Below are 27,075 nucleotides of genomic sequence, written 5' to 3'. Positions count from 1 at the left end.
AAACGTATAATTCATTTGATTAATTTAATACATGAAAAGTCAAGAAACAAAGAAACACAACATGATTGAAAAAAATCTATTGAGTATGTCCCAATATCACTCTACTTTTATTTTAGTCTGTGGCTTTCTTCAGCTCAGTGGATATTGACACTGTTCTTCGAAAAGAGGTGCACATGGATTCAGTCACTCCTTCTAATCCACATGGGTTGCAAAAAGGTTATGGAATACCCCCAGGTAATTCATAAGACTTCTGTTCTTTTTTCTAATTTATTTTATGTATAAATTATTTTTTTTTTCTCCACTCTTAGGAGAGGCACTGGATATATTTGAAATAATTTGTAAAACAAATGGTGGTCATCTTCACAAAGATAAGGAGAGTAAAAGCTGACATTTTCATTGTAAATATTAATTTATATCCATCTAAATAAATGTTCATTTTTGGTAATTTTTGGTTTGACATGCATAACAGATTTTTAGTTTCAACATTCTAGAAATTGCATTAATGAAAAAATGTAACTTGAATTGTGAACACTAGTTGATAACTAATTTTGTTTACATGAAAAATTATCAAATAAGCTTTGTGCTACAGTATGATTAAAGTGAAAAACCAATGTAAATCAAGCACAAATTCTATGGAACTCATGCTTTATTTTACACTGGTTTTTCACTTTAATCAGTTTTATTTATGTTGTTTTTTTATTTTCCTCTTATTTCAGCACACTTTTTTTTAATTTTTCACACTGCCTCTTTTTGGATTGATATCTCAAACACAACATGTAATTTTCAATGACACACATGAAGTTGCAGGTAGGCTAATTTTGAATGTACAGTGCATTATATAACGCTAATTTTGATTGTATAGTGGTTTCCAGAGCAGTAAAACAGATGTGCATGTGCTGTTCATATCATCCCCCCTCCCTCCCCCATTTTTTGATAGAATGGGGGAAGGAGAAATTTATTTCAAGGAAATGAAAAAAAAAAGGAACTATTTGCTTAAAATATGAAAAACTGGTTTTTCATTAAAGCAGTATCCTGTGTCAAAAATTTAGAACGTGGAAATCGGCTAAGTGGAAAATATTCATCGCTGGATATATCGAGTGTATGCACTCGATGTTGTAGAGTAGGCTCACTTAAAATAAATAACTGAAGGCTCTTTTAGCGCATCGACTCCAGTAACTGTAAGCCCTTCACTACCATGAAAGACAAAAACAGTCATGAAATGATATAGAGGTCCAGACATTATTCTGTGTAATTTAATGCAAATCTTTTCACGCAGAATTGTTTCAACTTGAAAAAAAGATTTAGTTCTCCTCAGCTTTGTGTGAAACCTTTTTCATTGTATTAATACATGTGTGTTGAAAATACTTTACACTAAAGAAATCAGGCATTTGCTTCTAACAACATTTAATGGCATCCTGAGAAGATAACCAGGCCACAGACAAGGAAAAAAAATCTAAGCTAACAATTGGCCTTTCTTTTTTAAGTCTCTTTTCCAACAATATCCTCATCAGGTGGTCCAATATTCTGTACATCAAACAAAAATAAATTGCTTTCATTCACAAAAATAGAACCATCTTCTATAAACAACAATCTTGTGCGCCAGCAAACACAAATTCAACGAATACTGTTGGCTTAGCCAAGTCTTACAAAAATCTACATTAGTCCCATGGATTGGCATATCACACTAGACACCTGCATTTCTTTTTCAAAATCAGAACATTTGATGTGCTCAATTTAGTTTGCCTTGAGCTCGCTACAACTTCCTAGACATTTTTACATTCACTTGTGGACAGAATCTTTAAATCAATTGTAGCAGGTGTATCACATAATATGACAATCATAACACAGTATCAAGAGTGTTTCAAGCTCGTTTTTTACTTGATATACATAAACATTTCTAATACATTAACACAATTAACATTTGAAACCTTAAATTTAAAAAAAAAGCAAAATCATGTAACTAAAAAACTGCATCATGAAAAAAATAAAGTAGAATTAATGCAAAGATGTCAAGAAAATTGTTGAAAAGTATTTAAGCATTAAAAATTATTTTTTAAAAAAACTATATAAAAAAGAGCATTATACAACGAGTAATTTTAAATTACACTTCTATTAGCTTCTATGAAGGATATTTAACCCAGAAGTGCTTGCACAGCATCTCACAGCTTCCCATCAAATTTTAACATTACTAAGAGATATTTATATTATTCAATTCAAATTTATAGGTATAAATTTAAAAAAAAAACCTATATTTGGGAATTCAAATCGCTATCAACATGAAACTTCAATTTACAGAATACATAATATATTTTTTAACATACACAATAGGCAGTGAAAATCAATTTAAAAAAAAATCTACTAATACTAAAAAAAATACATTGAAAAGTTAATGAAATTTTCTTTTAAAAATATACTTATTTTTCTTCTTTGGAGAAATTATGTTAATTATACATGACAGCTAAATATCTCTCTAATAGTAAATTGAAACTGGCACCACGTTGATGGTTTCTACATGCTAAAGTTTAGTTGACAGTAAGGTAGATAACAGATATATCATCAAACAGCAAGTATAAGTGTCTGACATCTTGGTGCATGTGAGACATCATGCAAGGACTGAAGGTGTAAAATAACAATGCTAAGGGTCTGCTACAAGTTTTCGTTTTACAAATCAAATAAAACAAACAAGATTTATGTAAAAATTAATAAGAATTTGATTTAGTCAAGAAACTTAAATGGAGTTTAATTTAAACTTTTAAATGCATTCAAAAGAGATGAATAATAATCACGTAAAAATTAAATTCCTAACATTTAAATCTCATTAAAAACACTTTAGAGACTGTGTTTCAAACAAGCTGTTGTCAGCAAATCCACCAGCAGGTTTCATATAATATTGTGTAAGTATACAATTTATATATATTTATATATGTACACATTAGATGTTTTACATTAGTTATAAGAAAATGGCACAATGGTTCAATATTTTCTTTAAAAAACAAATTAAATGTCAATTATGCTGAAATATATAGACAGCTATTGACAATTTGTAAAATAAAATGCAAAACAAATAACATTTCAGATAAAGTGCACTGTAACTAATTTCTATGTGAATTCTAAGCCGTATTTAAGAATATTCACAAGACTAGAATAAGCACAGAAATAAATTCTGCAAACTTCAATAATACTTTGATGTGTTACATTTAACTTAGCATTATCATATAGGTCAGGGGTTTTCAAACTAGGTGCCATGGCACCCTGCGGTGCTGTGAAGTGTCTAATATATATGTTGGGTGGGTTTACCATATAAGTTCATACAGACCAATAAAGCAATACCCCCCCCCCATCCTTTTTTTTTTGAGGTAGCTTAGTAAAAATTTGCTAGATCGCGACTTCATTGTTCATGAAGAAGAATTCATCGAAGTAAACATGCAATTTTTGGTGATATGCTGCATACAATGTGGTTTAATATATATTTATTGCTATTAAAGACTCTTTCAATTTGTGTTAGTTTGAAGTACTTTTAGGCGTTTTTGTCTTCAATTCTGAGTGAAATAATCTTTATGCAGAGTTTTCTTTATAAGGGTCCATGTACCTACTAAGGTCAAATTGCTTTTCTTTGCTAAAACTGCAGAAGAACACAGTTGAAACTAAAATTTTCACTTGATTTTATTTTTTTCTTAGTTTTTGTGAGTCATCTGCTGCATACGTTAAGGCCGCAGCTATTCAATTTTAGAGGAGCCAGATATTAGCTTTAGAGCCTTAGGGTAGTCTTATTTGATACACTTATTTCAAAAAAGAAGGGTGCCGTGAGTCGGAAAAGTATGAGAACCCCTGATATAGGTAATAAAATGAACAAAACAAATGCACAGGGTGGCGACAGAAACTGTGAAAAAAAGTTCCCTGACTTTTCCCTGATTTCCCTGATTAAGTTCACCAAATTTCCCTGATTTACGCTACCAATGATAATGGTTTTCTTTCTTTGCTATACTTGAAATCCATTGTATGTTTGTATAAAATGCAGTATTTTGAACGTTTTAAGTTGTGTAAAGTTGTTGAACTAAAGATATATTTTGAAAAAATGCTACTTTTTTAATAAAATGGCAAAGAAAAAAAAAAACGAGACAATTTTTTTTTTTTTTTGGGGGGGGGGGACCTACAAAACAGTATATTAAATTTTTATACTATGGAAAGATTATAAAAAATTAAAAAAAAAAAGTATTTTACTTCCAGAAACCACTTAGCACAGAAATTTTAAGAAACTATTAAAATTACTCTTAAAAACATACGTGTATTTATGATAGAACTAAAAAGTAATTGAAATTATTTTGAACTAAGTTTTCAAACAGTATAATAATTGTTGCAAGAATAACAAGTAATAGTGAAAGAATAGAAGTAATGTAGTTATTCTTATATAACTAATTGACATATTTATGCAAAACAGATGAAACCATTTGACATCCATTCATAGGGAGCTTTTCTCTAATCCAGAACATAGGTTTTAATGAATGAATACAGCATTTTAACAATAAAAAAATAAAGATATTTTCTTAAGTACACAAGTTAACTCTATTTTAAATGATTTAGTATGTAAAAAAAAAAAATTAGATTGCTTTTGTAACAAACAACTTCGAAATGCAAGAAAAAAAAAGAAAAAAAAAGCAATTAGTAAATTTCAAAATATATATGTATAAAAAAAACTTGGTTATAAAATTAAAGAATTACTTAAATCTGAAGAAAAGAAAACCTTTATAATCTGCGGTGACAATAAATAGTATAACGGCAAAAAACAAAGTTTTTTTATTCAAAGTTCAATTTTAGCAATTAAATTAAAAACGCGAAGAAGTAATAACTTTTAATCTTTTATAGTATTAATTTAAAAACCAAAGATTTCTTCTTGAAATCGTGATTACAGTACTTAATTACTTCGAGACAATGGAATAAAGGCAAAGGAGCTAAGGCATTAATGAAGGCTTCCTCTGTGCCTGTATGGTTGTTTATTTTACGTAGCATTGAAAGCGTAAAAGGAAATTTGAAGCTAGGTAAAATAAACAACCTAACAGACACAGAAGCAATCTTAGGAAGTTCATCCTGTGGTTAATAAGTAAGATTCAATACTTTGACGTTGAGGAAAAAAGATGCACAAATATGCAGCAGTGTATAATCGCACCTCATTAATTTTACTTTTTTTTTGAGCAGTTAATTGCCGGAAAATGCATACTGAATTTAGAGTACTTAATTTTGTAAAGCAAAAAAAAACATTTCTTCATAAAATCAATTTTCCCTGATTTTTTGTTATTTTTTCAAAATTCCCTGATATTTCCCTGATTTTTCCCTGATTAATAAAGTTCCCTGACTTTTCCCTGATCTCCCTGATTTCCCTGATCTGTCACCACCCTGATGCAGTACTTGAATATGAATACAACTTAAACTCGAACTTCAAAACATTTCTGTTTAACACTCATTGATCAACACTTTAACTATTTCCATTGGTTAAACTCATTCATCAACAATTTCTTTTATTGTTCATTATTTTTCTCATATGTTGTAAATACTGCTTGATATATTTGTACATTATTTTCAGTTGTAACTGATTGCATAGATAGTTTGAATGAAAATGTCAATACACAACACTTAATCATAAGTGCCATAAAAGCCTTTGCTTTGTACAGATGCAGTCAACTACTTATGATTGCTACATTTTGCAATACTAGTATCATAAATCACTACAGGAAGCATAAAATTGCTGAATACTTATTGACATAACCATGCATATTCAGTATGAGAAACTCAACACAATACATTCAAATAAATGTTGAAAGGTCATAGTGGTCAATCTTGACTATTTTCCTAAAAAAATAATAACTTTATAAAAAATAAGATCAGTCTTCACTTACTAGCTTTCAAAACATATAAGTCAAACTTGTATATCTAAAGTCAGATCTGATAAAATTGCCACACATTATAAATTTTTTTTTTCACCAACTTTAAACTATTGTTGACAAAATTCATTACCAACACATAGTTCATAGATTCTTACATCAAATGAACTATGTGGTCAAAGGTTTAGGTTATTAAACTGCAATCTCACAGTAGGGAGAAAAAAAGTGATATTATTCGCTTAAAAAAATAAAACTTAATTGAAAGATAATGCTGTAAGTTAACATATCACTTTTGATTGTCAACCTCTTCAAGAACAAATATGTATGAAAAAGAAAAAGGTTTTAGATTTTATTTTTTATTAGCAGCAATAGTTGGTGCTATTGAAGAATTACATGTTGCAGAACATAATAGATGGAAGATTTTCATATTTTCAAAGCACACCAGTTCTGGTTTTTCAAAAATGCATGGATTATTTTAAACTTTGTTTAAAGGGTTGATATTTTTCTTTTTCAATTTTGTTTAAGGGTAACTCATACCGTCTTGTCTAATGTTGAATTTATAAAGAAATTTTTACACAATCATAAATATTTTCACCTACATTACTTATCTGTTCCTTCCAAAGAAAAAATCCAGTATGATGATTCACCGCAATACTTCATTTTTCATTGTTATTTTTTTTGGGGGGGGGGGGATTTTTAATGTTCTTCAAAGTAGAATCAAATGCAAGTTCCTAACATCATATAAGACATCTCTTGCGACAAGGGTAAATCCTCCTGAACTGTAATTCAAGGAAAAGTCCTTAAAGAGAAAGAAACTAGTTTCAAAGCAACAAGGGCAAATGTCTATGTCATGAAGAAAAAAACGATTGGTATTTTGCATTAATAATTTTATGAGAATGAAAGTGAGAAACATCTCATTTCAAAATGATTATAATTTATAAGACTGGTGGATCCTCCCTTGTCTCATGTAACACTATGATATACAGTTGGTTAAAAGGTTTCAAAATCCAGTAATCAACCAGAAAAAGTTGGCAGGTATTCTCATATCTTTAATAACTGAAAATAGTTCAAAATTTTCGATTGCCGAGTTTTTATTAGCTTGTTTTTCTGCAATAACTTATTTTTTACCCTCTGTTAACAGCTGAAAGAACCTGGTTGCACACAAATGTAGAAAACATAAAGCAATGTTCACTTATGCAAGACTTGTAATCAAACACATGCTTGTGATAAAAATATTACTTAACTAAGGCCGAATTTGCAAGGGAGTTCAGCTTCTGTACAGGGTAAGGCGCAAGAACTTCCTTTTTTGAATTTGGCGTGCAAAAAGTATGGAGCATCACAGAGTGGTGGAGAGAGAATCAAATCTACAGACAGATCTGAATAAGAAGTATTGTTACACTGTGCTTTCAGTTGCCATCACGCTTTTACTGTGGAAGAGCATTTTTCTGACAGCCGCTTGATCGGAATGGGAACTTAAACTGGCCTACACACTCGCCTGATTTAGCACCCTGTGACTAAGTCACAGGTTTATAACGATCGTGCACAAACCCTGGAGGACCTAAAGAACCGCATCCAAGCTGAAACTGCCAATATCCCAGGTGACATGCTCCAAAGAGTTCACCAAAACTTCCGAGTTCGACTCGGTGTACTGACAATAGAGGGTAACACTTACAAGATATTGTTTTCAAAATAGTGTTAAGTATAATCTCCCATTATGTGTGACAAGAAAAAGATAAAGAATTTTTAGGTATGTACATTTTTTTTTTTTTCATTTTCAAAAAAGGAAGTTCTTGTGCCCCATCCTGTACTTATAGTGTTAGGCCAGTTTTTACAGTTCGAAGGAATTTCAGGTGATTTATGCATCAATCCAGAAGAATGTAAGACTTCTACTTTTTTCTAAGTAGAAAACTGGCTCTGCTTGAAGCTGCTACTTTATAATTGTGGCAGTGAGAAGCAAAGGAATGCAAATGGCAAAATTAAAAATTTGGAGATAACCAGTTCAAATAGTAGGAGTAACCTCAACTCTGTCTTGGAGCAAGATATAGTACTAGTAACCCTGACAGGTGCTGCTGTGCAGCATGATTTAGAAAAAAAAATCAATGAAAGCCAACCTAGGATGTTATCTTTAAACGTGTTTTACTCAAAACTTGAAAATGTCCACTTACATCCCTTCGCTTCACACTGCCTCAATTAAAAAAAAGAAAAAGAAACTTACATTACAAGCTCCTTTTTCTTTTGAAAATAATACAATTATTAAAATTATTTATGTTTTAAACAGCTGAAAGAATTTCTCGTGAAATAAGAGAACAATTGATCTGTAAGTTGTGTCACACATAAAAGGTATGCTTCAGCTAACAAGTTTCAACGAAAATTAAACCGACCATGCATTTAGGTGACGAGCAACAAATTGATGAAACCAAAAATGTTTTTTTTTATCATCCTTCATCATAAATAGATGGGAATAAGCTGTAAATTTCAGCAATTAGTTTACTTGTTATGTACGATGATTTTATACTTTTCGTTTAAATACCACCCCTATTCATGAAGATATAAGCATCTCTTCCAAAAATATCAATTTTGTTAGCATGTTTTTGACTCATAATACGCAGAGTTTTCGTTCCTGTCTTACCAAACTTTCAGAAAACTTGACAGCATACTAGTTAAATTATGATACTGAAATTTGAAATAGGAATTTTAAAAATTTTATGAAATATGAACTTTCAAAGTAAATTTGGAAACTTGTTTTAAAAAAACTTGTTTTAAAAAATTCATTTGAACATCATAAAAACTTAAAAGATATTGGCGACTTAATGAGCTGCAATTCCATTATTCTCAGATAGGGCAACAAATCATAAAGGATTGGCCACCAATTTTCAACACTTGCTGCGATCACTCAGTGTGATTCATGATCAAAACAGGTTATTTGTGAATGATCCCTTACGATTTGTCGCTTATCCAAGAATAATTGAAATCTGGCTCATTAGGTCACCAATATCATGATATTCAACTGAAATTTTTTTAGAAGTTAAGTTGCCAAAAAAGTTAAGTGTCCAAGAAATTTGAAATGTTATAAACCGCTATCTTTTGTGCATGCACAGTGAAATTGTTTTAAATGTTCATGTATCATCAAATTTACAAAATTTTTTTTTTTCAAATTTCAGTATCATGATTCACTTGTAAGCTGTCAAGCTTTTTGAAAGTTCGGTAAGACAGAATGGAAGCCAAAATCATGCGAACAAAATGTATATTTTTGAAAGAGATGCTCATATCTTGGTGAATATAAGTGATGCTTTCACAGAAATGTATAAAATCATTGTGCATAATAAATAAATTGCTGAAATTTGCAGCTTTATCTCAGATATTTACGATGAAGGATGGTCAAAAACCATTTTCAAATTCATCAATTTGTCGCTGGTCCCCTAAAAACATACTGTATTACCCCCGCATCATCCGGCATGCCGGGAAAAAGCGAGGCTGACCTTCATGCTGGAAAAAAGCGAGGTTGACCAGCATGCCGGATAATTTGAGATTTATTTTGCAACAAAACAAAAGTAAATTTGCCCATTCAGTTCCAATCAGAAAACAAAGTACTGTAAGGAAAAAAATAAATAAATCCCGAAAGAAACCTTAAATTTTTTTTTTTAAATGTGTATTGCAAATAACATGTACTTGTTTATGTATGGTAGGTAATTAACTCATATAACTATATGCCAATTAAGTAATCAATTCAGAAGCATACGTTGTTACTGCGATTTGTTCATAATTTTTTTAATAAATTATTTTAGGTTCCTTTTATTAGAGGTAAGTTTAATTTTTATTTATTTAATAGCTATGGTAAATTCTTCAGCACTGGTTTAGGGGCGATAACTTACTGCTTAAATGTTTGCTTACTTAGTTTTAATTTAATTTTTATTAAATTACTCGTTATTAAGTAATATTTTTCTTGTTAAAATAGCAAATTACATTGTTAGTAAATATTTTTACAAAATTTAACTGTTTATTAATACTAATAAGATATGTACAGAACTTATATTTATTTTTAAGCTGAACATATATTTTTTATAGTATTTTTTTTTTCCCCTAACCTCGATTTTTCTGGCATGCCGGAAAGGACCAAGCAAGTGTTATTGAAAATCTGGTGACCCCCAAATTTTGTGGCATGCCGGATAATGCGGGGTAATTCGGTCGGTAGGGATTTAATTTTTATTGAAACATGTCAGTTAAAGCATCATCTTTTTTTTGACATAAGTTACAGAACAATTATTTTCTTATTTTTCAAGAAATTCTTTAAAATGTGATTTTTTGCAAATGATGCAATTTTTTGTCAGTCACTGGATAAATATTATAAGGTATTCTATGTTTAATAAATACAGATTCTAACTGATTTTTTATTTTTACTTTTAGTTAAATAAAAACTAGATGCAGACATGTCTTAATGTCCCTGTAAATAATCATACAACAATCAACTGAATGTGATGCCTTAAAAATATGGTCTCACGTAAGAAATACTATAGGAAAAACATCAAATTACTCAAGTATCTAGTTAACACAATTTCATTCAATTACAGTAAACCCTCATTATATCACGCTTTTCGGGGGACAAAGAAAAACGCAATATAGCCGAAAGCGCGGTGTAACTGAGGTCATTCAAAATAGTTATCCATCCAACACATACAATTGAATTAGCATTCACTCTTTTTGACATGATTTTCAAATGGTTTCGATATAGTTCATGAATTTACTATCACACATATTAAAACCCATACAAGATTTAAATTTAAGTAAACTTTCAGCGTCAAAAGAAATGGCAAATAAAGATGATCTTCATTAGCTACAGCGTGATAAGAGTGAGCATTCCAATACCCTCTTATTCCCAGTAGACTTTCTAATCCCTTTGATTAGCAGTAGAATGGATGAGAAAAGTAAAAGTAACCAGATTGTTTAGAGAAAACTTTTGCCCGTCCAGAGCATTCTTCCTTTCTTTGATGCAAATCCTGATTTGTGTAACCAAGCACAAATCTTTTCTGTGCTAACAGGTAGTCAGAGAGGGCGTATGTTCTCTTATACTTGGACCAGTATGACACCTGCCTGCTGTCTCTCACTCATTGCATAGGTCTTAGTATCAATAAAAAAGAAAATGTCAAGTAGTTTCCAAACTGTATCTTAAACTGAAATATACTGCATGTGCATTTGGATGGCAGGAGTTGCCACTGCTTTTTCAGCAAAATCAGAGGAATAAGAGCATCTTCATTTTGTCCATTGACAAAATAAAGATAAAATCTGAATGAGCGATATATCGAGGCGCGATAAAACGAGGGGCTACTGTATTTCACATAATTATGAAGGAAAAATTGGGCATTAAGTTTTGGCGAAAATAATTTGGCTTACATTTTTAGTCAACATGGTGGGTTTAAAATATTTTAACATTATAAAAGTTTTTAAATGCTAAAATATGCTTTTAAATTACATATAACTCATGCATATTTCAGCAAAACATACTATACATCTTGCAGAAAAAGATAAGTGTGTACAAAGAGAACTTTGCAGTAAATGATTTTAGTTGCTATTCATTTATTTTATAAATATATATGTATGAAATCAACCTTATACATATTGCAGAAAAAGATAAGTGTAAAAAAGGTCAATGGAAAATGAGAACTTTGCAATAAATGATTTTAGCTGGAATTCATATATTTTAATAATATATATGTATGAAATCAACCTTTACTTTTTTAATGGCAAAAAATGTTTGTGGTACTGAAGTTGATGTGGTTAAACCCATAGAAGTCGATGAAAACAAATGAATTATTGCGGCACGGAGAATGTGAAGATCTGTCACATGAAAACGAAGAAAGTGATGGGTCTGCAAATGATTTTTTGTGATTCCAAAAGAAAAAACTGATATTTTTCTTCAGGTGGAAACCCAGTTAATGGCTTTTTAAGGTTAGAAAAATATTCATACTTCTAGAATTTATATAAATTATAGTCATCATAGAAAGACATAAGCGTTTTAGATGTTGAGCCATGGTCAAAAAATGTTGAGCAACATTGCTTTCGAGTATTAAGGGCTGGCGAAAGATTAAATTCAAAATTGTTAAGTCTCAATTATAAAATCAAATGCAGTTCTTAATATTTCCCACTGGTTTGAAAGATTTCTACGCAAACGATTTGAACAGTAATGTAATGTAAACCAAAGCAAAACCTTGCATAAAAGTAAAGATTTCGATATTGGATACAAAAATTTTACTTACAATTGATAACTGGTGCCAAGGATAGATCCAGCTTCTAATTTTACATAAGTGAAATATTATGAGGACAAAAAAAGGGGAGTCTGCGGTCCCCAAACCACAACTTTAAAAGATCTTTAATAGTTTAAAGGGAGAACATGAAGCTCCCCTCTCCCCTTCTAGGTATACAAAGACTGCCATAATTCTAGTGTTAAATTACCACTAAATTTTATGATCTCTTCAAATAAAGGATAATGTAACTAATTAATGGCATTAACAGTAACTGTATGTGTCAGTTATTTTTTGTGAACAGGAAAGTATTTCATTTTTAAAAGGAAGGTTTTTTGATAACTTAAAAAATTGTTACTTTCATTCATAATTTGACGAATCCATAACTCATCACTAAATGAAAAAATCTCATTCAAGTGAGTAATAATTTTAAAAAGGGAAGAAAAAAACATTGTTGCAAATGCTATAAATCTGGCTGTCTGTTCCGAACTATGCAGCCCATTAGATGCACTCTGCCGTGGGAAGTGCAATGTCTGCAGAAATGAGGTTTTGAGATATTTGAAGAAACTCTTTAGATTCTATATTAACAATAGATAAATGCTGGAGTTTCGACTTTTTTTCGTGCTTAGTTTTTAACAGAAACCACATAAGCAAGCTTGTACAATACAGATAACATACAATAAATGAGAAAAATGCAAAAAAAAAATTGTTACTGCACTTTACCTTCCCACGACAGTACTAAATGCTGTATTATTTGTGGAGAAGATATACTGTTAGGTTGACATTTATGAAAAAAAAAGAAGGGACTAATGATAATAAAGGTGGGATTGGGGACTGCGGTGAATGAAGCTTTATTTTTAATAGCAACTTTTTTATCACTTAGTTGCCGCTTGGAGAGTAGTGACAGCTAATCTTGATACTTATCTAATTTTTGAGAGATGATTAATTACATTATGAACAATGAAAAAAGAAAGAAATTCAAGTAATGTTTAAAATTGTGAAATGGATTTCAGTCTTAAAAAAGACACTGTGTTATACAAATGATGAAGAAAAGTTTCCTTAATCCATCTTTCATTTTAGAAGTCTACGTAATAAGATTTTAATAATTAACCCCAGTAAAACAATTTCAAAGAATTCATTATCTTTTTTGATGCAAGCAAGTTTAAATGCTTGGGGGAGAAATGGAATAAATTTAATTTATTGACAATAATTATAGGATTATTTAAAATATTTGAAAGTAATATTTTTCTGCAGTACCTCAAGAACTTAATTTAAAAGATTAGTTAACTTAAAGTTATTACTTGTTTTCTACAAAAAAATAAAATAAAATAAAACAATTATAAGTTTACAAACCAAAAACCTTTTTAGCTATTGTTGCTGTTTTTGTAAAAATTTTGGAAAATATTAGCTTAAAAAATCGAATGATCTACTTAAAAACACATTTTGCACATCAAGTTACATTTCAGAAAACAAAATATTTGCAACACTGACAAAGTGACAGCACATAAAGCTAACCTTGAATTTAAAAAAAAAAAAAGCACAATGATATGCTTAAGAGTAAATAGAATAATTTAACAATTGTTTCACACTGAGAAAAATCTAAATTCACCAATTTTAATATACACATCTCACTGAAAACCTCACCGGGCAATGAAGAAATATTGGCATTTATTCCTATCTTCACGTGATAACATTTTTCACATAAGTAACTTATTTTATTGCAATGAATTATATGCTGACATGTTTATAAAAGTTTGCATGAAAATGAAATTTAAGACAACAGCAAGGGCCATATCTAAAGTATAAACTAAATTTCACTGCATTTTTTTTAAAATCTTAATTTGAAATGTTGCAGCAATGAAATTTAATTTGGGTATATGACAAAGAATAAAGTACAACATGAAAAATACGTAAAACTGCAAAATTTATAAGTAACAGAGACAACAAAACACAAACATTAATAAGCTTACGCTAAAGCGAGAAGAAATGTATGCAGCACAGTAAAATAAAATATTAGGAAGTAAAATGAAGTCGATAAAAATCTTAAGTCTACAGATATTAACCATAAAATTAACAAATACTATACACCGACTTAACTATAAACATTTATACAAATATAACAATTTAGATAATGTCATTAAGCTCACAAAGTATAATTTCATAACATATTAACAAAGGATTTGACATGCCAAAATAATAAGTATGCCAAGGAATGATATTTTTACAAAAAAGTTTTGGATACCAAATACTTTCCTCATATAATACATTTTATAATCTCCACATAAAATTTTTAAAAATGCAACCTCGGAAACAAAATCAACAAGTAATATGAAGCAATCATATTACACAAACAATTTAATATAACAAGTTTAACATGAATTTCAGAAAGCACTAGGCAACAAATCTTTAAGTCGATCAATCTGATTAGCAGACTGAAGGCTTTTAATAATGATTTTTTTTTTTCTTAACAACAACATTAACAGAGTCTGAAAAATATTTGTTTGATATTTCCTCTTTTTAAGAAAGAGGCTTAACATTTTATAATTGATAAAATGAAGCAAAATATATGTTTTGATCACATATGATATACATTTGGAGATCAAAAATTGGAATATTCAGTGTATTTCATACACAAATTCCATATTAGATTTTACAAGAATCATCTTCACAAATAATTACTTTTTCAAAATATTAAAAAGTAAGAATATGGAAGATTATTGACAATGGGCGATATACACATGCAAATCACAGCTGCGACAATTCTTCCGTCGCCTTTAAGTATCACACTTGGACCAGTTAGCCTGACTATGGCTTTTTAATCTCGCCTACTTCGCTTTGTTGAGCGCCCACCAGACAAAAAATCTATTTCATTTGTTTGACGACCCCTCTTAAGAACTTGCACTTGAGATTGCGCTGTTAGTTGTAACTGAATGGCCGATGTATTTAACTTCTCAGCAAGTAATAAATCTTTTAGTCGCTTCATTTTCTGGCTCATTAGCGTAACACATGCAGAATCCGATGCACCATCTAGATCCTAAATTTAAAAAACAAATTTGTAAATAAATATTCTATACATATTTCATTAATCAGCAGCATTAAATAGGGGGGAGGGGGACAAAAAATTTGATTTTTTAAAAAATATTTTATTAAGTAGAGCCATTATGCAAAACATACACACAAAAAAAAACCTAAAAGACTTTTATAAGCAGGGAGGGAAGCAAATAAAATTTCCCTTAAGCACTAATAAAACAAGGAAACTATAAACTTTTTGGGAGAAAGGAAAAGTGTTTGCCACAGTGTCATATAATGAGAAAACTGGTTAAAATATGAGCAATGAAGAGATTTTTTTCTTTCATTCATTTAACTATTTTAACTTTCTTATAACAGTGAAACCTGAGTAAGTTGACCACTTGTGGTGCACTACTTTAGTGTTCAGGTGGTCCACTTATAGAGGTTCATTTACATGATAGGGATAATCCTGTACCTGAAAAAAAAGGTCAACTTTACAGGTTTTGCTGTACTTAATCTGTTCGCGATAGTGATCACTCGTTTCTCCCTTCAGCAGCCACGTTATAGCAGACATGATTGCACTTTCGTGCCAGGTGGGCCGTGATCATGCCTGAGTGAGCTCAATTTGGAACCATATATTTGAATTTTAAAATGACACTAGATGGTGGTTTGAAGTCCATTACTTTCTCCAATTAGGTTCAACAGTGTTGACTTTCAATATGCGCTTTTGGTTACATTCTTTTGAAGCACTTTTATTATACTTGGCCTGATTGTCACGGAGTAATTTGAGGCCTGGTTTTGCTTATATCTCAGCAACTTGACCCCTTAGAGACTTTGGGATTTCACTAAATGAAATTAAAATTCTAAAACAAAATTATTATTTTGGTTAGGATGGAAAACAGCAGTTTAATTTAATTTATCCATTAAATGTTTAAAAATAAAACCCATTGTTACAAATTTTGTTGCTTTGCGACAGTAATGTTAATAGTAAAGTAATCATAATGAAAATTTTAAACAAGATTTTTCTGGACATAAAAATTTTGTTTGAAAACAAAAAAATTTAAAATAACAGAATTTTTTTAAAAATACTAAGCACTTTTCATAATGCACTCAAAATGACAATAACTTTTCTGGGTCAGAAAGGACAATTTAAGTATTTCCGTGGTTTTCAATTATTCCAAGAAAAGTGCCTTCAAGTCATTTTAAACTAAACTTTCCCATTAAAAAATATGCATGTTTCAACACTCAAATTTATGACTGAAAGCTAGATAATTATAAAACATTCTCTACATGACTTGAGCTGCACTTTTCTTCATTTGAGAGTCTTTCTCTTGGAATAATTGAAAACTACAGGAATACTTAAATTGTCCTTTCTGACCCAGAAAAGTTATTTTGCCATTTTGAGTACATTATGAAAAGTGCTTAATATTTTTTTTAAAAAATCTGTTATTCTTTAATCCAGAGACAGGAATAAGACAGCCTCTGAAGCTGGATTAGTCAGAGTTCATATTTATAACTTTTGCTCATTGTGTTAGTTAGGGTGCATCATCCGCCCCATCAATTTTTTTTTCGTTTACAAATGCTTTGTCCCTAAGCTACTTTTGTTCTACATACAAAATTAATAATTTGTGTGAAATTTTTCCCACTTTGAACAATATCTATGTGTGCCACCTGACAATTGAAAGTTATGAAAACTCAGAAAAATAACACATTAAGCAATTTTTTGCATTTATTTAATTGTTGATTAATATTATTTGATTTATTGAAGCCAATTTATTGTATATTTCATAATATTACATTGAATTCTGAATCTAACTTCAAAATTAAAAATAAAAACCAGGAATCAATGCCAACAAAATCAGACAGTGTTGGTGAAAAATGAATTTCTGTTGGAAACTGGTTTTCCAAATCCCATACCAAATCTGTGTTTTGTATTAGAAAGATTAGCTGGTCTAATGGCTAATATACTTTCAGCAAGAGCACGTCGGTCTGCTTCAGGCACTTTATCATTCCATAGTGCTAGAGGTACAATTTCTTCTGTCAGATACCAAAGGTGATTTTTAAAAGCATTAATTGCACTTTCAGAAATTTCTGAATTAATAATACTATATTTTATAAGTAAATGAAAGAATTGCGAGTCATTCCACGGTGCATCGAAGACAGAAGTGCACATCATCCACCATGAACTATATACCAAAGTGACAAAATTAACAAAATTTCTAAATTTTAAAACTTGTTGATGCGTAGCTATTGTTCCAGTTGGTAGTTCTTGGATTTGGTGTTGAAATGAGCAAATTTTGATTGAATAAATTAATTTTGTCATCTGCTTTATATAAAGCTGCTGGACATTTAAAGTCTGCTGCAGTTATCTCATTTGGATCGTTTACTGAGAATAAAAAGCAAAGTTGAACAAATTCTAAGTAGTCACCTCTGCAAAACACAACATTTGATTTAGCTAATTTGATAACATTGTTTTTGCACTCGTCAATTCTTGCGGACTCACTGAATGAACTGTCATCAAATTTGGATAAATTTATAGGTATAGCAGCGTCACTCTCTTCCACAAACTGCAGTAATGTATAATGTTTGCGAAATCTTTTAAACAAATATGTCTGGTGACTTCGATGCTTCAATTTTTAAATCGTCAAACACATGTGACAATATAATTTCTCCAATGTGGTGACGGCTAGCTGACCACAAGAGAGCTTTACCCAAACGCTGTTGAATAGCTATGCATGCTGCAATTATATGTCCTGTATTAGAAGCAGTTGTGACAAACGACATATTAAATATTGAGTCAGAACAGTTCCATGAATTTAGCAAATTAGTTGTTAAATTAGCAATGAAAACTCAGTTTTTTTTTGTCTGTTCCTATTGGATATACTGGTACACCAAGAAGATTAACTTCATATGAATTACCCACTATAACTGCAAGCCTTTCTTCTGCAATATTTTGATTTGTTAAAGTTGGTAAGAGTTAAGAATCCCAGTGCAAAGTTGCAAAATCAAAACCATTCCATTGCTCCTTACAAGCTTTGACTATGTCTCTGACACTTGATTGTCTTGCTCTGTCTGTTGTTGCATATGATGCTGAAATTTTGGATGATTCACCACCAGCTTCTGCTATTAAAATTTTAGTGTATGTAGCTTGCTGTGCTGGTGTCATTTTAAACGTGTTGCTAATGATATAACATCAGGTCGTTTTATAGTATCATGCGGAATAAAAGCATATGAACCAGTTCGTGTTGTACGATGATGATTTCTGATATTATGAGCATTATAAATCTGTCTCATCACTTGTATCACTATTTTCATCTCTTTCAATTTCATCAATAATAGATGAATTAAAACTTGTATTGAAGTTCCTTGTTTCCTTGGCTATTTTTTCACAAAATGCTGCTTTTGATATTTCACGCATTTCCTGACACTAGGTTTTGGTGTAATATTTTATGGAGTGAGCCAAAGGTTGTTAGATGATCACTTTTCATAGATTGAAGAAAAGCTAAATCTTCTGGATTTTTTATAAGGTATTCTACATTTTTAGGCCATAATGAAAATGTTTTAGCTAATTCTTCTTCCATTTTCTTTACTTTATTAATGGAATTTGCTGTATTTCTTCTTTGAAGAGGAATTGCTTTTAATTTTGTGTTGTTTTCATGAAATTTTAGTATTTTCTCACAGGATTTACGTTTAGTAGTCATTGGAATGTTTGCTTTTGCATAGAAATCAGATATTTTTGACAAGACAAGTTTTGAAGACTCCCATTTGGTAAGATTCTGATCGGCACCTTTCTCAGATACATCAAGCAGCAAAGCACTTGCAAGCTAGTGGGTAAACGTGAGCCCTTAAATTCCGAGTCCTCTTGAGTTGTTTCAAGTCCAAATACCATTGAAGATTGTCTGGTTTTGACTTTTACCTTTTGTACAGATGAACAAAGCTTTGTTTGGGGAGAAAATGTCACTGATTCAACAACAGCTGATTTACTCACGTTTATTGAAAGATTTCAAAATATGTTACTTTCAAAAATTCATGGATCTTATGAATTAAAACAGAATAGATCAACTTATTTAAGTGGTTTACAACACATATGCATAGAATAACAAGAAGAAAATGTAAAGAACTATCATTAGCAGTTGTATGATAGAAGAAAATGGTAGAAAGTTGAAAACAAATAGTGAACCTAAACTTACAGTTACAAAAGATGTTATAGAAAGTTACTGAAAAAATGGTAACAGTTGAGAAGTTAACACAAGTACAATGTAAATTTAGTAATTTAAAAATTATTTCCCATTATTACACTTTGAGTCACTTTTGATGTTATAATTGTTCATTTACCTTAAAAAAGAAACTTCTTGCTTGAGGTGGGATACCTAAATCAATTTTGATTTTCATAAAAATTCACATTAATACTATCTAGCGGTATGAGAACATTTTTAAATTAGGGACAAAACAATTTTAGACTAGTTGGGCAAATGATGCACCCTAGTGTTAGTTTACGTTTTAGTGAAATGAAAACAATAAATATTTATTGGTTTAGGGTGGGAATAAAAATTTTAGTTTTGAGTTTGCTGGATTGTATTCCGTATTGTTAGGATCAGTTTTATTTCCATCCTGATGGATAAAAGAATGAAATTTTTAACGGGGGGTTAAATGTCAAAACTGGTGAATGAATCATACAGTGGCTCCCAAAAGTGTTCGTACACTTTAAATTTTTTTAGTAAAACCAAAATAATGTGAAACTGAATTCGAATATGAAGTCCAATATTTTTTCACATCATTCCCATGTCATTCTGAATAAAACCCTGTAGTTTTTTCAAAATATTGACATCTTCTTTTTGAAATGGGTTGAAAAACAAAGAGACAGAAATAATACGTCACAAAAGTCATCGTACACTCAAATATTTTCAAATAAATTCATGATTAAAATTATCATATGTCATTTTTTTTTATTATTTTTGCATTGTGTTGACCCTTAAGAGTCATTTGGCTTAAATTTTTTGTTTATTTATTCCTTAATATTGTGCTTATTACTTTAAAATGGCTGGTATTCATAAAAAACCACAACAACATTCAAAATTAGAATTTTTTCCTCACAGTGGAGGTAAATTGGTTTGAAATGTCTCTAAATTAGTTAATTTATTCCATTCTATAATAAAGTGCTTGATAAAATGCTCTAAAGAAAAGAATAGGACCGAAAACAAGGCAAGAAAAGGTCAACCGGCAAAGTTGACAAAGCATGATCGGAGATTTACAGTTAAAAAATTTATGAAAAATACACATTTGAGTGCTGTAACAGTTTCTGCAGAATTTAATGAAAAAACTTACATTTAATTTTCACCTAAAATTGTGCGCCAAGTTCTCTGAATAACTGGACTAAATGGGAACTCTTCCCGCAGAAATTTCTTATTCATGCGAAAAAACGGAAAGCTTACACTTTTTGCAACAAAATAAATGATAAATAAGCTCTAAAGCCTTTTGGAATAACGTCTTACTTACAGATGAAATTAAATTCAACATTTTTGGTTAAATTGTTGTATAATTGTCAATAGAAGAAAAAATGAGGAACTTGATCTTAAGAACTTAGTTGGATCAGTTTATCAAGGCGGTGAAGGGGTTCTTGTGCGAGGGTGCATATCAGCATCAGGACTTGGTAGTTTGGAATTTTTCGATGAAATAATAAATCATGGTGTTCATTTAAGTATTTTAAAAACCAATTTGAAACTCTTAGTCAAAAATTTGGTTATTGGAAACAACTTTGTTTTTTATCAAGATAACGATAAGAAGCACACGGCTTTCAACATTCGTGTCTAGTGCCTGAAAAATTGTCCTAAAGTTTAGAAAATACCCCTTCAAGCTCCAGATTTGAACGTAATGTAACATATTTGGAGATATCTGGAGGCTAGATTACGAAAATACGGCTTTGAAACGAAAATAGAGCTAGAAACAGTAACACTCAAAGTGTGGTTGAACACTTACTCAGAAATTACGCAAAAAAAAAAAAGAATGAAATCTATTCCCAGGCGTTTAAAAGGTGTTGTTGATACTGCATGATATTCTACTAAATAATAACTTAATAAAAAATTGAATTATTCAATAATATATAAACATTTTTTAAAGTGTACGAAGACTTTTGTGAGATAAAATTTCCGGCACTTTTTGGTTTTTGATTTTTAAAAAATAAGGTTTAAATATTTTTTCAAAAAATTTCATGTAGTTTTGTTGAAAATTGATCATAGATCTTATAATTAAATACCTGTACCAAAATAATAACTCCAACCAATGTATAAGGTCCTATTTCAGTGAAAGTCGTAGGTGTACGAACACTTTTGGAAGCCACTGTATATGAAAAAGGAGGTATTAATTTCGAATATTGAAAGCAGTGATTCTGAGGATGTGGGTTATACTGCAGGTATTTTAAGTGCAAGTTAATGGGAAGCGGACTTGGCAAAACTTTAAAAGTATTTTAGCAATAATTAGTTTGATGTACTATTTCTCACTTTTGTCTGAAATATATTTTTTTCCTTGTTTTGATAATGTTTAGTTTGTATTTTGAAGGCTTGTATGCAAACTTTTAACTTTTAAAAACATACATAGTATTTTGTTTTACTAGGGAAAAAATGATTTCCTCTCAAAATTTGCAGGGTTTTTTTTTTTTTTTTAATATGAAAATTTTGCTGGAATGTATTCAGAGAATATTAATGCTTGAAATATAAGTTTTAGCGCATTTAATGCAGTAATTAAATAAAATTGGGCATAACTACAAAAATCGACAGGCCCCATGCACACCGATCCCTGTGTGCAAGCCTATGGTTAACAATAATACAGAAATTTAATAATGAACAAAGGAAGAAAATAATTGTTTTGTATCCACATCTTTAACTCTTCAACCTTTCTTGATCTGTTTCTAAAATTTAAATTCAAAGATTTTCCAAACTTAAAAGATGGCTCCTTTGCCAAGGGTCGCACTATTTTTACTTCCTCATAGAAAGTAAAACGGGGATTTTACTTGCTTGTAATTTACAAAATATTTCCTATAAAAATTTTAGCCGCTATTTCCATTTTAACCATTCCTAAATCAGTATTTCCACTAGATCAAAAAAGCGGTTGAGTACTTTCTGATAAGAGGACACTTCCATTGCATTAAAAGAGCATTTTCGCAAAAGATTTTATAAGTAAAAAACACTTTTTTTTTTCACAATGACACTCATTCCAGATTTTCTATAAACAACATCAATAAAAAATAATTGTTGAAAAGGTATGCTTTTTAGAATGCATAAACACAAAAATTAAATTTAAATATGAAAAAAAATGTACCAGCCAAATGTACCATTTTGCTGCAGCTGAATTTCACTAAGCCAAAATTACTCACCTTATGTCAATGTAATTTGGGAATCTTAGAAGTAGTTTATAACAGAATTTTTTGCTGAAACAGGGTTAAACTCGATAATATTCATCTGTGAGAAAAAATTTTGAAAAATCTAACCCGTATTAAAAAAAACTAATTGAATGACAATGTTTTGACCATATGTAAAATTTTAGGTCTAGAGTTACCCTGATCACAGTCTGCAAAAATTCAAAATATAATATTTTTATATAGTATGTGGAATATAGTCACAAACCCCAACTTATGCGAGGGATGCATTCCAAGGCTTGTGTAAGTCAAAATTTCACATTGTGGTAAAATTTATGTGTACAAAATTTTTAGAAACATTTTCTTTTAGACATTTGTAAACACCTCTCAAACTGCTTTAAAGCATTCCTCGACTATACATTAGTTTCTTACGTAAAGAACTGAACTTTTACTGTACTTGAAAAATAAAAAAAGCTGTTTTATTCAACATAAAATTTTTTAAGATGCACAAAATGAATGATCAATGGGAGGGAACAACATAAAATAAAACATGGTACGCATAGTATGTAGTAATAATAAAATGCTGCTCTGTAATAGTACTGTACAGTAGATCAGGGTTGGTAAAAAAACGGGGGTTTTCAACAAAAAAAACCCAAAAAAAAAAACGTTTTTTTTTTGGTTTAAACCAGGTTTTTTTGGTTTAACAGGGTTTTTTTTTTTTTTTGGTTTAAATACTATTTGCGAGAAAAACAATTAATTTTCGGAAGGTAATTAAGGTTCCATGTAATTAACAGTTATTCAATAGTCACATTATACTTAATTTCTTGATTAATTAAAGAGATAAGAACAAAATCTTGTAACTAAATTAAATAATTAAAATAGCTTTCTGCGGGAAATATTGATTGAAATGTTTGACTTGATTAACATATTAGTATGCATGTATATATAGATCCTTTATGATGTGAAATACTTCAAGAAGTGGTTGTGATGCGGGTTAAGATAAAACATAATGAAGATCCAAGAAAAAAACTTTATAAAACCAACATAATATGAATAATTATCGAATAAAGGTAAAAGTTATATTTTTAAGCATAATCTTTTCAAAAGAACAATTTTCATATTTTTTCTTTCTGACCTTACATAACGCTGATTTTTATATTCACAATGTCGCAAATATTGAAGTAAAGCAAAATGTACAACAGTACATGATTGAACAGTCAAAAAATTGATTGCTGTTGTACTGACAAAGTTTTAAAAAAAAGTGCTGCTCTATGTTCCACTCCGTTCTTATTTTGGAAAGACTTAGAAAAGATATCGACTATCGCTAAAACAAAGAACCAAATCAAAAATACAAAAATTGGTGTAACATGGCTTAAATTACAGCTTATTTACTGGCATACATGTTGCATCCAGCATTGAAGTTTAAAAAATATTAACTGCAAACTCTTTAGAACAAATAAATGTGTAGCAAATTCTATTTCAAGAAAAATTTTTTGCCAAAAACGTTATACCTTCTGCAACAGTGACTGAGTGGTGGAAAAGCCAGGAAAAAGAATTTGAAAAATGCAATGCAACAGTCTTTAAAAGTCTTCAGCATTACTAAAACCAGCTTCAGAAAAGTGCAGTGCATATATTTTCGTCATTTAGATATCATTCATAACTCAAAAATTGATTAGGCTCTGGAAAAGCTTCAAAACTTGCTTTTTGTTCAAAGTACTAAATAACATAAAAATATTAATTTATAACGTAAAAGTTACTATGTATTTATTCATATGTTATTGTGGTGTAAAGTTGATTTTATGTAATTGTAAAAAGATTTATACACATATTTCTGAAATGAGTTGAATACATTACATATACAGGGTGTCCGAAAAGTCCTCGACACACAACAATGGTATTTTAGGTTAAATGCGTCAAGGACTTTTCGGACACCCTGTATATTTATTTATAAATGTAATTTTACAGTTTTTGTTTGTAACAGATTAAAAATATTTTGCTTTAAACCAAAAGAACCGTTGTTTTCTCCAACAGTCTTTAGAAAAAATTCATTTAGTTGAAAGCCTTGAACAAAAAGACTAGCTTTGAAGCTTTTTCCAATCCTAATTTGTTTTTTATTCAATATGTGTGGGAAAATCAATGTAAACCTGTAAAATGGATTTTTTTTTTTATTTGGCTTTTTTTCTTAAAAAACAAATTGGTTTAAACCAAACAACCCTGCAGTAGATACAGTAATAATACTTGTAATTTAAAAACTGAAGATGATTTATGCTCCATAATCAGATTGTTGTTCTTATCTAATACATTTTTAAATACGGTTGCTTTGCCTTTATTTTATAACATTTCCATTAATGGCAACAGCCCCTCATCCGGATCTCTTTAATCAACAATACAAGAGCAGCTTCCATTTTCATAACATTTACTTTGCTTTGACTCTGAAAGCTTAAATATTGAAAGTAATATCTGAACTTTTATGTATATCTTTTTACTTTTATTTTCAATGGTACAAATGGAAGATTCACTCATACTTATTATTGTGCTACTGTCGACGTTTTGTAGTTGTTCAAGCATATCGAGAATCTTTACCCTTTACCTTTTTTATCGGAAACTTTCTCTTTTTTCCCCATCTTCATAAACTTTAGATGAAACAATACATAAAGTGCCATTATATTTCATTAACTTTAATATTTAAAATGAAAAAAAAAAGAAAGATACTGAGTGGTTGTTTGATGCATTAAAAACGAAATGTGTAGAATAGTTTGATGTGGGAACTTTCACTTTCAGTGATACCAAAGGGATGTAATAACGTTCACGAAATCAATATTTAGTAGTCAATAACAAAGCTAATACTTCCTTCCAAAAAACATTTGCGTTGGGAGCGAGGAATTCACTTTAGCTCTAAAATACCTTACTTGTGAAAAATTCCCGTTCTAGCCATTTCACGGAAGTTGAATCACGTTGTAGTGGGAGTAGACTATACTGAATTACTTAATGAGAAGTGGAAAATTTGGAGCAGTGAGATTTCTTCATGAATACATTTTCAAAGCAACTAAGGGAGTAATTGCATGCTCCCGCTGATGCAGTACATTTTAAAATTTCAAGTGAGATAAAAAAAATATACTAACAGAACTTTCAAAGAATCAAAAGATTTCCACAGTAATTATATAAACTTACCTCTGAAAATTTTGTAACCGATTCAGCATTTAAATTTGATTCTGTATTTACATCAAAAGCAGGAGTACCATTTGACTTGGCGTTGAGAACATCATGCGCTTCTGTAGAAGATGCATTTGAAGAATGTGATGAGAAAGGTTCACCGGACCCCAATAAATATTCAGGATTTAAAATATTATCACCACAAGCAGCTGCTAATGCCCTAATATTTGGATGAGGTTCCTCATCAGAGTTTAATTGTGTTTCCAGAGTTTGTAAAAACTCTGTTTCTTGGCCTGCACTTGCTTTTTTCACTTTGTTTTTACTTCCTTCACTTTCAAAAGAAATAGTTTTCGACTTCGTAAGGTTTTTGGATGACTTGTTATCTGATGACCCATTGATCGAATTTTCTTTAGTAACTTTATTATTTGTTTTTTCTAGTAGTCTCTTTTCCTCACTTTTTTCATGGTCATCAACATCCAAATCAGCCTCTAATTTTGAGCCTGGAACTGCAATATCAACTATGCTTCTAACTTTCCCGGGAAATTTAGATATTGTGGAAACCAGTGGCTTTGCCCAGCCAATGTGTAGCACAGGAGTTGAAGATCCTTCTTCCCACTCACAAAGTCCATCATAAAATTTTAATAAGTACGCAAAGCAGTCTGGATCTTGGAGCAGAGGGTGTCTCAGTTTGGCCAGATGGTTCACAACCATTAGTGCTCACTACTTTAACAATGTGTGGAATTAATTCATTTGCAATTTCTAAAAATTCTTTGTATATTTCTTCATCTTCTCTGCCATAATTATATCTGCAAGTAAATTAATTTATCTTAAAACCCAGACAAACAATAGATAAATCAATTGTGATCTCCCCCCCCCCTTTTTACCCATACATTGGCAATAAAAGATAAATCAGTAATTTTCATGCAGAGATAAGAAAACAACCATTCAAAGAAAGGAAAGTTTAATAATTTACTGATTTTTCAAAGGGTTACCCTCGGCGTACGGCTCACGCAATTTAAGCAGGGAATCAGTTTCGTCCCCGACCACGGGTCGCATGAAAATCGCGGGCGAAGAATTTTTTACCCTTATTTCAATACTGATCTCGCTTAAGTTAAAAAAAAACACCATTTGATGCTTATTTTCGCTGCTAGATGGCACTTGAGGGTTCAGGAATTTCTGTTCTCTTGCTTGACTTCATTTTTATTTTTCTGCATAGTTGTAAGTTTGCCTTTTGTAGCCCAGCTTTAATGCTCGTCTTTTGTGCAATAAGCATTTCTGAACGACATAGACTTGCGGCTTATTATGTAAAAATAAGAAAGGATTTTTTTTTTCACATTTATGTGTATTTTAAAAGAGTAAACTGGTATTTTCTCTTTTTTTTTGTTTTATTATATAATTTCTGTGCTGTTTTTAATGGTTAAAAATTATATTTATCTGAAAATAAAAATAT

At 30.4% G+C, this 27,075-nt stretch overlaps 2 protein-coding genes across 2 annotated transcripts in view; one reads left to right on the top strand and one right to left on the bottom strand.

Moving 5' to 3' along the window:
• LOC129222925 (DNA polymerase subunit gamma-1-like) overlaps positions 1-442 on the top strand; it is a 95,683-nt gene extending 95,241 nt beyond the window's left edge. The window contains exons 24-25 of the mRNA XM_054857486.1: positions 117-234; positions 309-442. Coding sequence (XP_054713461.1) covers positions 117-234; positions 309-388 — 198 coding nt within the window. The 3' untranslated portion in view covers positions 389-442. The remainder of the gene's footprint in view (positions 1-116; positions 235-308) is intronic.
• Positions 443-14,912: 14,470 nt separating this feature from the next.
• Positions 14,913-27,075, bottom strand: part of LOC129222169 (menin-like) — a 43,906-nt gene continuing 31,743 nt past the window's right edge. The window contains 3 exon segments of the mRNA XM_054856629.1: positions 14,913-15,146; positions 25,644-26,303; positions 26,305-26,431. Of these exon segments, the coding sequence (XP_054712604.1) occupies positions 14,928-15,146; positions 25,644-26,303; positions 26,305-26,431 (1,006 nt within the window). The 3' untranslated portion in view covers positions 14,913-14,927.

This window comes from Uloborus diversus, chromosome 5 (assembly GCF_026930045.1).
Source record: "Uloborus diversus isolate 005 chromosome 5, Udiv.v.3.1, whole genome shotgun sequence".
NCBI lineage: Eukaryota > Metazoa > Arthropoda > Arachnida > Araneae > Uloboridae > Uloborus > Uloborus diversus.
Note: the sequence above shows the minus strand (reverse complement) of the source record. Positions and strands in the feature narration are given on the sequence as shown.